This window comes from Urtica dioica, chromosome 8 (genome assembly GCF_054948205.1).
Source record: "Urtica dioica subsp. dioica isolate 48M chromosome 8, U.dioica_male_clone48M_v1_H2, whole genome shotgun sequence".
NCBI lineage: Eukaryota > Viridiplantae > Streptophyta > Magnoliopsida > Rosales > Urticaceae > Urtica > Urtica dioica.
Window position 1 is genome coordinate 18,268,180 of NC_142763.1, and position 13,562 is coordinate 18,281,741.

Genomic DNA, 13,562 nt, shown 5'->3' on the forward strand with positions numbered 1-13,562 from the left:
TTTTACTCGAAATTTCTCAAACCTTTAAAACACGTTTTTCAATATAAAAAATTAAAAAAATTTAGAACTGATTCTAGTGTGTTTTAAAAACATCCCAAAATCATAGAAAAACAACATGGTTTTTAATTTAAAGACATGAGCAATAAATTAAAAAAAATCTAAGATAACAATTCTAACTTGTCACAAAATTAGCAAACTTTCGAAAACGATTTTCAAGCTCATATTTTTAAATACATGTACATGCTAATCTTTGACCATAGCTCTGATACCATTTGTTGGAATCGATCTAGGGTTTAAGAAAATAATTAACGCTTCGGGAAGCGGCGAAATTTTAAAAATTTTCTTTTACAAGTAAAAACGGTTTTTACTAACCTAGACAAGTGCAAGTACATGTAATTAAAAACTAATATGAGCTAAGAAGTTTACTAACCTTTCTTGAAGCTTGATCTTTGAGAAGCTCTTAGAAAGTTGCAACGCTCGTCTCCCCTCGCAGCACGTCTCTCTTCCTTTCCTCGGCACCTCGAGCAACCACGAAAGTTTCTATCACTAAATCACTCGAAATAAAGGAATTAGTGAGTGGGCACTTTTAAACACTACGACTTAAGAACGAGTCTTGAAGTCGCAGAGCTAAACACTAGGTCGAGTGAGGACCTAGGTGCCAAAACAAGAAAAATCGAAAATAAACTAGAGAGAGAGAGAGAAGAGAGGCGGCAACCACAAGTTCTAGAGAGAGAAGCTCTCAATCTCTAACTTAGATGGAATGAATGAAAAGTGTGGAATGAGGCTCCTATTTATAGGAGAGGTCTCACCTTCAATAAGGTAGTTTCCTCTTCTATAGAATATCACATATTCATGAGCCAATTTCCCTTTTCCTTCATAGAGGTGCACGTCCAAGACAAAACAAGTAGTCCTTGGATTTGTTTCCTCTTTTGTTTGCTTCTCTCTTGACCATATTTGGGCGCCCACATGCTTCCTCTTAGGGGAAATTTGTTTCCTCTTTTTCTTTTGGCAAGTATCATGATACATTTATGCACAAAATATTCTCTCTTCCTATGGGTATAATGGGCGCCTACTTTTCATCTAGAAGGAGCTTCTAGAAGCTTCTTCATTTGTTCATGACAACATGAGAAAGGCCCATTAAGAATTTTCAATAAAATTCTTATGAAATGAAATTAATCCACAAGGCCCAATGATCAAGTCATGGCCGAGTGATGCATGTCATCAAATGACCTTGTCAAAAAATTTATTGACATTCATTTCATCATATGTCTCAAAAGACAAAAATACCATTTTGACAATTTTCGTTCTTGTTTTGACTTAGCTTCCAGTTTAACTATTCCTATCGATGTGATTCATGACAGTGACCTCATGGACCCTAATGAACAAAGCTTGAGCTAAAAACTTGGACTCAAAAGTTCACAAACCTTTTCCAAGTTTAGCTTAATGCCAACTGACTCCACTAAAGAGCTGACACTGAAAATCTCTCGGTTCAAATGAATTTATTTTCTACTCAAGAATTCACGTAATTATAATGAGCGGATCCACTGAATATTATCTATATTTACCCTTCATGAATGTCATCAGCTAGTCGGGATTTACTAAATTACCATTTTACCCTTCTAGCTGTTATTTCCTCAACTCCTTTGTCGCTTGTGAATAAGTTAGAAACAATGTATATGACGAGGAGCTAACAAGTCACATTGTTTCATCCAAAAGAGTCAGGACTCAATTTGGACACTGGCCTGTTCATTTATTCACACTCCAAGGAACAAAGCATGATGTGACATACATTGCATTTCAGCAATCTTGTACATGAATTCCATATCTATGAGAACTTCACAAAGTTACTCATGACATACTCACAACTTAGTACTTCACCAATAGGCCCTGTTCGGAATCACATAGTGAGTCCGAACTCTGACTTTCTCAAATGAGAATACTAAGGTGTGAAATGGCATGTCTCATTTCAGGATTAAGGTAAGCATGATGCAATTCGTACATAGTGACTTCGAGACATAAGAGGTTAAATGGTTTGTTCGTATCTTGTCTCTAGAAGTGCACTGGTCAATTCAGTACCTTCGGAAGATACCTAGAAGAACTATAGAGTCCCCAACGCTCAATGCCTCATAACCAGACATCATAGATTCTTCTAACAATCATACTGAGGTCAATAGTCCTTTGACCCTAAGATTGCGAATATATCGTTTTAAGCAAACTACGAAGAGTTTGTTCATGCAAATCTACATTTGTCTCTTCGTAAGTTGTTAAGTTTGTTTATGGACTAAAAGACTAAGGTTTTATCATAAAGCTTCAAACAAAGAAAGAATGAATGAACGTTTCAACTTTATTAATGAATGAATAGGCAATTACAAGCAAGAGTCGTCATGAGACTTTATTACATCAAATGTACAAAATAAAGATTACAACTCTTCTTGTGGGCACCATTGACAACAAATCGTTCTTCTTTCTTCCCTTTCTTTTATTTATTTTATTGCTCTAAATTATTGTTGAACATCAATTTTATTTAATATGAATTCTGTGTTGGTTTCAATATTTATTTTAGTGCTTTTAATTATTCTGTAATGTTTAGCGTTGATTATGAATTCCATTAGAGGCTAAGTTTCTTTTGGGGTTGCGATGTAGCCGGGATTGATAATGGTTGGGGGGCTCGTTAGGGTTAGATAATCATTGTTTGCTTCATTATTATGGATTGCTTGATATGAATTGTTCGTTATGCTTTCTAGTGCTTGATCACCATTAGAACTGTTATCTAGGATTGTTTAGCTACTCGAGAGAGAGTAAATAATCGTGGTTTTGTTCATGTCATCATAGTTGATCCTAGGTTAGAAAATCTAGGCAATTTATGTAATCGTTTGAACTCTTGTTTCATTGCGTGTGATTGTTTTAATAGGATTAGATGCCGAGAGGATAATAATCCGTCAATTGCATAGGTTTGCTAGAACACTCGAGAGAGGCTAGTGAATAAGTTTGATAGAGTGAGATTAGCATCCATAGGAGTAGATTTTGTTGTTCGAGCCCGAAACCCCCGTCCTAGTTAGTTCCGGTGAAATCGTGACCCCTACCTTCTCTTCTTGCAAAACTCGTATTTAACTCTCTACTTTAGTTTTATTATTGCTTTTGTTACAACCATCTTCTTAATCTTACTTGGAATTAATTAGCATAAAGTTTCAGAAAATCGCTAGAGTAACTAGTCTCTGTGGGATCGATATCCGTTACTTACGTAACACTATTACTTGTTCGATACATCCGCTTGCGTGCTAGTTATCAAAATATCGCAACAAAAGGCACGCAGGCCTACAAGCTTTATACAGAGAGTGATGTATGAAGGGATAAGAATGCAAGCTGTCAAGACAGCCTGGCAGGGATATTTCCGTTGTGATACCAATCCTTGTCAAGTCTCAGTCACCAATAGGAGAGCTACTGTTTGTACGAGAAGAGGAGAGGCTGACACGTGTGGAGTGGTCCAAGCCAAGCTGAGCGGGAAAAGCTTACTTTGGAGAAAGAGGAGCGGGAGAATGGATAAGGATTAAAACGACAGTGTCAAGTTTGATCTTTTGGTTTCACTGTCGTTTTATATCACTTAATACAAGGTTAGACTGATCTAGAGATTTTTTTCAATTAATTGAGTAACTAAGCCACTAAAATTTGGAGATTTACTATATAGCCAATTTTTTTTTTTTTTTTTTGTAAATTTTAAGTATATAGTCATTATGGTGATGTGTAATTAATTGGACGTTTATAGCATTTCATTTATGTCATTGGAGTCTGATAGTTATTTACAATTATTAATGAATATTTACAACTATTAATGTTTTTTTGGATTTGTTAATTAAATTTTGTGGCTATTAACTTAAAAATTACCAAATGTTACCTACATGGAAAAACATGAGTTTTCATATAGCTATATATCTTGAGAGCCATTTTTTGGGGTAATTGGCACAATAGGCCAATAGTCCACTCTCCATTTTAAAAGTAGTCAAAATTTCATTTTAGTAACAAAATAGTCCACCTAATCCGTAGTAAATTAATAACTAAAGAGTAAATTAAATTAACTAAAAAGAGTAAACTTTACTCTTTAGTTAATTAATTATATATTGCGGGTCTGATGAGTTATATTCTTAATAAAATGAAATTTTGGCTAGAATTAAAAAAAAAAAAAAAAACTAGAGAATTGACTAATTGCAACAAATTCATAATTTTTTTTTTTATCACTTATACTTAAGTATGCTTGATGCATAAAATGAAGAAAAAATTAAAGTTAATTAAATTTTAAATCATATTTGAGTAGTTAAGAGTCGTAACAAAATTTTAAATTTTGGAGCATTAAGATTCAAAATCATGCTGTAATTTGAAAATACTTATATAGAATGCTTTAATATTTTCTTTAAAATTATCTAATTAAAGTTTGGGATTTTAAAAATTAACACTGCATTTTAGCTAATGTAGCTGTTCAAAGAAATTTATCATTTTCATACAATGTAGAACATCTAAATTTACATCAGTTTTCTTTTAATTATTTTCCCAATTTTTTAGTGGAGGCGCGTGTCCCACTAACGCCCAAGTAAATCCGTCCCTTCTTGCCGCAAAATTATCAATAAACTTTTCTTGCTTTTCTTGGTATGCCTTATAAACGTGAAGTTATTTGTATAAACCCTAAATTGATTTGAGGGTACTAAGAAGGTTAATTTATTTGCTCTAGTTAAATGTGTATCATGATTGATGTTATATTATATGTGTTTTGTTCCAAGCATATACTGGGATTTATCAAGTTCTGAACCTAATTAATTTTAGCAAATCAGTGGGTGAATATAATTCTGAATGAACTACTAGATTATAAATAAAATAGAAAACCATTGAGCTAAGAAAAAAATGGGAAAAGATAGTTCAATTGTTGGAAATTAATTAGGATGGGATGCTCTATAAGTTCTCTATCTAAGTAAATCTTCCATGGATTTACTTTGCCAAAAGTATAAGCATATTTTTTTTCTGCGCCTAAAAGAAATTGATCATTTTAAAATAATAAAATCGTCTTTTTTTGCGGTCCTAAATAATTTAACTATCGATTTCCAAAGATGTATATTATTGGCTATCGTAGGGTCCTAAATAGTACGAGTTGCATATTATAAAGGGTAAACTAGCAACGTAGCCATTTTGAAACATGGTTTTTGAAATCTAGCCAACGTTTGGTAAATTTTGCAATCTAGCCATTTACTGAAATTTACGGATATAAAATACCTAATTTACCATTTTTCTTATACTTACTTGATCAAAACACTAGCCCACGTTTGACCGGTTTGAATTGTATACAGCCAATTAATTTCATATTTTTTCGCAATTTAATTGAATATTTAGCTAATTTAATAGGAGATTCGGTGATATAATTAAAAGAGAAAATTTAATGCAATAAATGCACAAAAAATTTACCATAAGTAACAGAAATTAACAAATCAGCGGAGATTAACAAAAATTTACAAACATTTACACTGTATTTGCTTACACGGCTATAATTTCAGCAATTTAATTTCAGTTTTTTGAATTCATAATATGAGATTCGGTGATGTAATTAAAAGGGAAAGAAAATATTTATTTGATTGAATAAGTCAAACAAGATAATGAATACACGTAATTATGATAAAATCTCGTTCAAAATTAGAAAATAAATTTGGAAAACAAAAATACCGTATTAAATGCGTATTAAAGGAAAGGAAAGAAATCGGCTCCACCTGCACATATGTAAATTTACCATAATTAACAGAAATTAACAAAGCAACGGAGATTAACAAAAATTTACGAACATTTACACTGTATTTGCTTACACGACTATAATGTTAATTAAAGAAAAAAACGCTCAATAACAAACTTTGCTAAGTATAGAATTTTTTTTAAAATTCGAAATATAAACCGAATATAACAAATTTGGCTACAAAACCAAGTTTCAAAACGTGGGCTAGTATTTTTGAAACCAAATCAAGGCTAATATAGTAAATACCATCTTACATAAATATGACACGTCATCAAATTTGGCTAGATTCGAAAATTAAATGAAACGTTGGCTAGATTACAATTGTAATGTTTTATGTGGCTTAGATCGACTAATTTTTCTATTATAAAATTCTGACATATGATTTCTCTGATCCTCTAATTGAAATTTTTTTTTAAAGGATAAAACGATCCATCTGTTCCTGAATAGCTTCTTTCAAAAGGACTTATGCTTCCTCAGTAAATGTCTTGGTAGAGGATATGATTTCTTGGAATTTAGGTTTATTCATTTTTAAGTAAATACGTAAATCAACGATAAATTTTCTTACATGTGCAACTTCTAATGAATCAAGATAACCATTCGTTCCGGTATAAATTGTATATATATACAAGTCCTAATTTTATTTTCAATTAGAGGATCAGAGAAATCATATGTCAGAATTTTATAATATGCAACTCGTACTATTTAGGACCCTACGATAGCCAATAATATACATCTTTGGCAATCGATAGTTAAATTATTTAGGACCGCAAAAAAAGACGATTTTATTATTTTAAAATGATCAATTTCTTTTAGGCGCAGAAAAAAAAATATGCTTATACTTTTGGCAAAGTAAATCCATGGAAGATTTACTTAGATAGAGAACTTATAGAGCATCCCATCCTAATTAATTTCCAACAATTGAACTATCTTATAGGCAAAGTAATTCTGACATATGATTTCTCTGATCCTCTAATTGAAAATAAAATTAGGACTTGTACTTGTACAGTTGTACTTAAATATATATATATATATATATATATATATATATATATATATATATATATATATATATTAGAAATATTGGTTTAGGATATTGTCTAAGTGCATGAATTAAAAAACACTAAGTTTGATGTTACCTCACATTTGAAAATCAAATTTAATGTGGAACACTTTAAGAAAATCAAACTTTTTGGTGAGTAAAACATGTAAAATACCCTTGTTAAAAACCTTCGAAACAACTAAAAAGATAAAGACAAAAATTTTGAAATCACTAAAAAAAATATAGACAAAATTTTTTAAGATATAAAAATGAAGGCAAAAATTTGCAAATATTATTTTAATATTAGTGATTTTTCTAAGTGTTTTTTTTTTTTTTTGGTCTTGATCTTCTTCATCGTTTTGAAGTTTTTGTTTTCATTTTTTTAGTGATTTCAAACATTTTACCTTTTATTTTTCTAGTGATTTTGAAAATTTTAAAATGTTATTTTTAGTGTTTTTTTTAAGTGTTCAACTTGAAGCTTGATTATTAAATGTGAGGTAATAGAGTTTAGTTTCTCAAGTTTTCTAAATGAAATTTTTAGCAAAGCTAAATGATTTTTTTTTAAGATGGGTTGGTGTAAAGTTATTGGATGTAAAATAATAATAAAAATATTTTAAAATTGACATTTGAGGTAATATACGCCACTAAATTGATATGTTCTTCATTTTGTATGCCCAATTAAGGTTGTGCATAAACCCTAAAATTGATTTATATGCTCTAGTTAATTAAGTACACTATGAATCCATGATTAATGTTCATTTAGAATATGTGATCTGTCCCAAACATGTTATAAGTAAATCTTCGGGGATATATTTTGACAAAAGTAAAGGCAATTTTCTGCCTAAAAGAAATTAGTCCTTTCAAAATAATAATCTTCGTCTTTTTTTTTTTTTTTTTGCTGGAAACATTCGTCTTTATTTGGCTGCCATCTTTCCACTAACTGGTACCAATATATTGCAGTCCTGAATTTGGATTGTCGGAAAAATTACTAAAATACCGATTACCAATGGTTGGAGATGGTTATATTTTTCCAAAAAATTAAAGAATTCTAAAAATTTTCAAATGAAAAATATTTGTCGATAAGAATTGACATAATTTATAATCTATTATTAACTTAATAAAATTTAACAACCTATGAAGCTGATTACCAAATTACACAAAATCGTAATTCATTGGTTTTTTTTTTTAGAAATCTCTTTTAACGGAAATCAGAAAAGTATAAAGTCTTAATTAATTATATAATATTGACAATCATAATGAAAATTATATTTACAAACAATACATTGTAATAAATACAGTACCAAACTTCATAATTTAAGATAAAATTCAAACCACAAATCAAATTTGTCCGAACAGCAAAATTTCCATTGGCTGCCAAATTATTCTAAAATAAATGAAAGGTTTACAAAATCCCCTCCTGTGATTGAAAATATAATTATAACCTCTATTTTTTTTTATTCATACGTTTACATATATTGTATATTTAATTATATGAAATATTTAATCTCAAATTACAAATAAATTATTTAAACTTTAAAAACAATGAATGTTATTTTAAGTGATTGAACTCATATCTACATACAAAAAATTGGAAAATTGACAACAATAATATCAATTGTTTGTCACTTGCCAAAAATCAATTAAAACTCAAATATTGACATATTTAATATTAAATATGTCACGAAATCAACCATGTTGATGATAAAATGTGTCACAGAATCAATCAATTCGTGATAAATATATCAATATTTGAGTTTTAGTTGATTTTTGATAAATAACAAACAATTTGTATTATTGATGTCGATTTTCCTAAAAAATAGTGTCGTCCAAATTATTTTTGGGGATAACTTCTACCTTTTTTTTTCAATGGGACGACTTCTACTTAAAAATATGTGAATAGTCTGACGTGAGCTTTAAATTATTTGTACGTGCATATTTTATTATTAATTTCCTAACCAAACTCAATTATATGAGAGAGAAATGAGATGTCCTTTACCTTAATATATATACATGTCCTATATACATGTCCTTTATCTTATAAAATACGAAAAGATCCCAAATAATCTAGAACTTTTTTGCATAAGGATAAAAATAATTTAAATACTAAATAGTTTGAATTTGATAGAACTATTTAGCCTAAAATTAATATAGGTGAAATTTGTTGTAACTAGTCAAGTTTGTCATTTTTATTTGGGGAATAGCCCAAGTTTCATTTTATTAAGTAAATAGCCCATATTTTCGGCTTAGATCATAACATCCTTGGTAAATTCGTGAATATGTTAATTTAATTAACCTACTGGAGCGAGTTAGGTTAATTAATTAACTTATTGGTTGAATATTAGTTTAGGTTCTGATTTTTTTGTAAGTAAAGTTAATTTACTAAATGATTGAATTTCGGAATTAGGTTAATTAATTGAATGCTTTGAATATCAATTGACTTAAGTTATGATTTTTGTAATTTTTTTTTAATTTCAAATCCTTCACAGATCAGTTAATTAATTAACCTAACTCACTCCAGTAGGTTAATTAAATTAACCAATTCGCGAATTTACAAAGTGCCTCTCCTCAATCCCCTCCATCGCCGCCGATTTCCTCTCCGCCGCCGATTCCTCTCCCCCCGCCGATTTCCGAGTCAATCTGAACTGTCGATTCTCCGCGAGTTAGGGATCAGCAATTAACTGTTTCTTCTTCTTCTCCACCTCCGATCTCTCACCACTCTCTCTCCTCACCAGTCCGGCCAATCCTCGCCGTACCTTCCCTGCGCCGCCAAGCAGCAGATCGCCTTCCCTTCTTCGTCTTGTTCCTCGGCACAGTGGTCGAGCTGGTTCGTTCCAGTGAGGTCGAGCATCGCCGCCGTCGGAGCTCGATGAAATCGACGCCATCTATGGCGGATCTTGACGGCGTCTATGACGGATCTCGCCGGCGACGTTAGAGATCAACAACGAAGATGGACGATGATTGGCGACGACGCGGCGGCGTGAAATGGATCGGCGGCGATCGGCGGCATGAAGTGGATCGGTGACATGAAATGGACGAAGACGAGAACGAGTTTAAGTTTAGGTTTTGGGAAAATTGAGTTTTGCTCTTATATATGAGGGTAATTTAGGTAGTGAAAGCTATTCACTTAATTTATTCAAACTTGGGTTATTCTCCTAATATTGGTAGGTTGATTGACGATTGAGCTAGTATTCTCACTCTCCCTTAATATAATGTGGCTAGTTGTTTATAATTAACAGGTAGTTATTATCAACTCGGCTGGTCCCCACGAGAGGGTGTTGGTTTTAATTTATATTTTTACAATAGTGATTTTTTTTCTAGACAATGCCAAATATAATAGCAAGAGAAAAAAAAATTAAAGTGTGAATTGGAGTGAGCATTATTCAGGGGTGGAAGAAGGAAAGGCTGATCATTATTCGAAAGAAAATGGGAATCAAACTAGGTTGGAAACTCGTTCTTCATCTCTGCTAATTCTGGTAAAGCTCAACCAAATACTCATTTAATACTTTTTCCATTTACTTATTCTCTTTCAAAGTCTCTGAGAGGTAGGTATATAGTTTGATAAATAAATTTTAGCAATATACTTTAAGACGTATATAAGAGATATGGTTTATGATGTTTTAGTTAGTTTCACAAGTGTTGTTTAATATCTAGTGATCTGGATTTTGCTTATTCAATCACAAAAGTTTTCACCTTTGTTCTTGTACTGTGATTTTTTTCTCAATTTTTTTTTTCTACTGATGTTTGTTCTTTTACATGGTAATAATGATATTGTATTTTTTTTTTCAGTTTATTTCTCAACATGTTCAATCCGGAAATAGTCTTGAAGACCACAAAAACATAATATATAGAGATCATCATTCCAAACCACAAAACCATTCCACAAACCCCATGGGTCACATGGAGTCCAACATAATGGTCTTCTTCACCTTAAAAGACCTGAAACTAGGGCAAACCATCCCGGTCTACTTCCCCAAGAAAGACCTCAAAAACGGAAATAATTTTTTCATAATATAAGATAAAGATTTATCTACTGATAAATAATAATTTTTCAGAAACTACGAATTGAGACGTAACAATACGTCTAGGTGGCGATATTATTATTATAATTTGATTAACTAATTAATATATTAGGGGTTTTCCCGAAAAAAAGAAAGTGCCCATTTTTAAATACAAGAGCCTGCGTACACGCTAACTTTTGATTAACAAATGTAACTGAACTTCCCTTGTCTTATTAAATGGCTAGTTAGCCTTTTTTACCCCCTTAACTATACCCTTTTATAAAGGAATATACCAGTGTTTTTACCCCGTTTTGAAAAATACAAATAATACAATTTAGTATAAAAAAAAATTACTACATGATTTCAATATGTTTGCATGCACATCTTATAATATCAAATTTACTTCTCAATAATGGCTGTTGAAATGTGGCGTTAATGAAATTGTAATCTCTTTGTTTGATTGAGGAGATGGATATCAAACCATTGACTCGTCCTTCACACAATTGTTTGTATTAATCATATGCATATAATTTATAATATTTCTGACGAGTGGTATTTATTAACCTTTGAAAGTTCTAAATATATTCCAATTAGAATTAACCTTTCCCGTCAATTTTCTCTCATATTTTCTATGACTTTCAAACACAATTAGAATTTTGACTTTTTCTATTATTTTCTCTTACATTTTCATTTTCTCTATTATTTTCACTTTCTCTCTTATTTTCCGGGTTCCAAACGGAGCCTAAAAGACCTGAAACTAGGGCAAACCATCCCGGTCTACTGATAAACCCTTGCCCTAGCTGCCTCAACGGGACGAAACTCACTGCCTCTATAAACAATATAAGTTTCGTGATGCCTCAAACCGGGCTTCTTCAGGTATAAAATAGACGAAAGAATTTTTTTTCCTATTATTATTGAACTATAGATCGAGAGAAATTGCGTATAACAAAATACAAAATCGTTGAATTTATTTTATGGAATCTAGATCGTCTGTCCCTTTTCGTATATCCAATAAAAATAAGTCACATCCCAATTTCTTTTAATTATTATTCTAAATCTAATAACAATAATAAAAAGGTGACGGCGTTATAATTTTTTATTTAAGAGTCATGTAGCGAGACATGAAAAAAAAGATAGATGATTCGGATTCATTCTTATGTAGATGAAAATACGAAGAAGTACTTTTTTATCGTCTCCCAAAATTTGATTGATTTATTTAATAAAAAAATTGGCTACGTAAGCCACCTAAACTATAGGAATTGTAAATTAGCCAACCTTTGGTAAATAATTTGTAAATAGCCAACTTGCATACGTGGCAGCGTATTAACTACCTAAAATATATGTTTGGTGGTGTTAAATAAGGCTTTTATTAATTTGTTAATAAGTTTACTTGGCTACTTACAAGAAATTAACCAAAGGTGGGCTATATCTCAATCCACTATATCCGTGTGGCTATATAACTTAATAACGGCCCTTATTTAATTGTATATAACTTTCAACTATCTTATTATACGATATATTGTTAAATTGTTCAGGCTCGCTACTTTGGAATCAAAGGGGTTTTCGCGACCGATTTCCCCGATCGCCCACCAGCCGCTTTCAACTACACGGGCGCCCCATTGACCGCGAATCTCGCAACCAAAGCCGGGACGAAGGTCAACAAACTTGCTTTCAATTCGAGCATCGAGTTGGTTTTACAAGACGCTAATCTTCTAACTGTGGAATCACACCCTTTCCATCTCCATGGATATAACTTTTTTGTGGTTGGAAGCGGAGTCGGTAACTTTAACTCTAGTAAAGACCCGCTTAAGTTCAACTTAGTTGATCCTCCTGAAAGAAACACCGTTGGAGTTCCCACCGGTGGACGTTGGACCGCCATCAGATTTAGGGCTGACAACCCAGGTAACATTTATTTTTCATTGTCATTAATTAAACCACGATTAATCATGCAAACAAACAATTTTTTTCACTTATTGATTTCACATTCCAAATACAACGTACTCTTATACATGCCAAATAATATTTTAAGAATAAAAAAGTCAATCATCTTTGAACTTTGCTGATTAGAATTAGATAACCTAAATTAATATATTTATTAATATATAAACAATATAGTATATTTTAATCTGTTGATGAATGATTAGCCAAAGTTGACTTTAGCTAACAATAATAGCAGCCGCAAAAATACTTTTCTCCTTTCACTCACTCACCTATGGAACCCTTTATTTTTATTTTTATTTTTATTTTTGTCAAAACGGAGAGGAGAAAAATATTTATATATCTGTGGCAATAATTTATGGTAATTATTTGCAGGAGTGTGGTTTATGCACTGTCATTTGGAGGTTCACACGGGTTGGGGTTTGAAAACAGCATTTGTAGTGGAAAATGCACTACTACAAAACTAGGATTCTACAACGCTTAAAAACAGTTGTAGAATGTTTCTACAACGCTTATTAAGCGTTGTAGAATCCTGCGTTGTAGAAGCTTCTACAACGCTTAAAAATCCGTTGTAAAATCCAACAGCTTTCTACAACGCTTAATGATCCGTTGTAGAAACTAAGCTTCTACAACGGATATTTAAGCGTTGTAGAAGCTTCTACAACGGTTTGAATCCATTGTGTAATTTTTAAATGTTTTCAAACATCTCGCCGCGGCGAAGTATATTTTTCGCCGCGGCGAGAAATTCTACAACGGATATTCAATCCGTTGTAGAATCATGTCGCCGCGGCGGAAATAATACGTCGCCGCGGCGACTTGTGTG

The 13,562-nt window shown here is 31.7% G+C and overlaps 1 protein-coding gene across 1 annotated transcript; it reads left to right on the plus strand.

Moving 5' to 3' along the window:
- Positions 1-9,750: 9,750 nt before the first annotated feature.
- Positions 9,751-13,206, plus strand: LOC149388474 (laccase-11-like). Its single transcript, XM_089624633.1, has 5 exons — positions 9,751-9,821; positions 10,162-10,276; positions 11,543-11,677; positions 12,337-12,703; positions 13,115-13,206. Exons 1-5 carry the CDS (start codon positions 9,751-9,753, stop codon positions 13,204-13,206), a joined length of 780 nt encoding a protein of 259 aa, XP_089480759.1.
- The last annotated feature ends 356 nt before the right edge of the window (positions 13,207-13,562 follow it).

What these genes read in the sequence shown, in the direction of transcription:
- LOC149388474 (XM_089624633.1), top strand. Translation starts at nt 9,751, where the DNA reads ATGGACGATGATTGGCGACGACGCGGCGGCGTGAAATGGATCGGCGGC. An exon ending in CGGCGGCATGAAGTGGATCG is followed by an intron (nt 9,822 to 10,161) that starts GTGACATGAAAT and finishes AAAAAATTAAAG; the next exon opens with TGTGAATTGGAGTGAGCATT. An exon ending in ATTTAGGGCTGACAACCCAG is followed by an intron (nt 12,704 to 13,114) that starts GTAACATTTATT and finishes AATTATTTGCAG; the next exon opens with GAGTGTGGTTTATGCACTGT.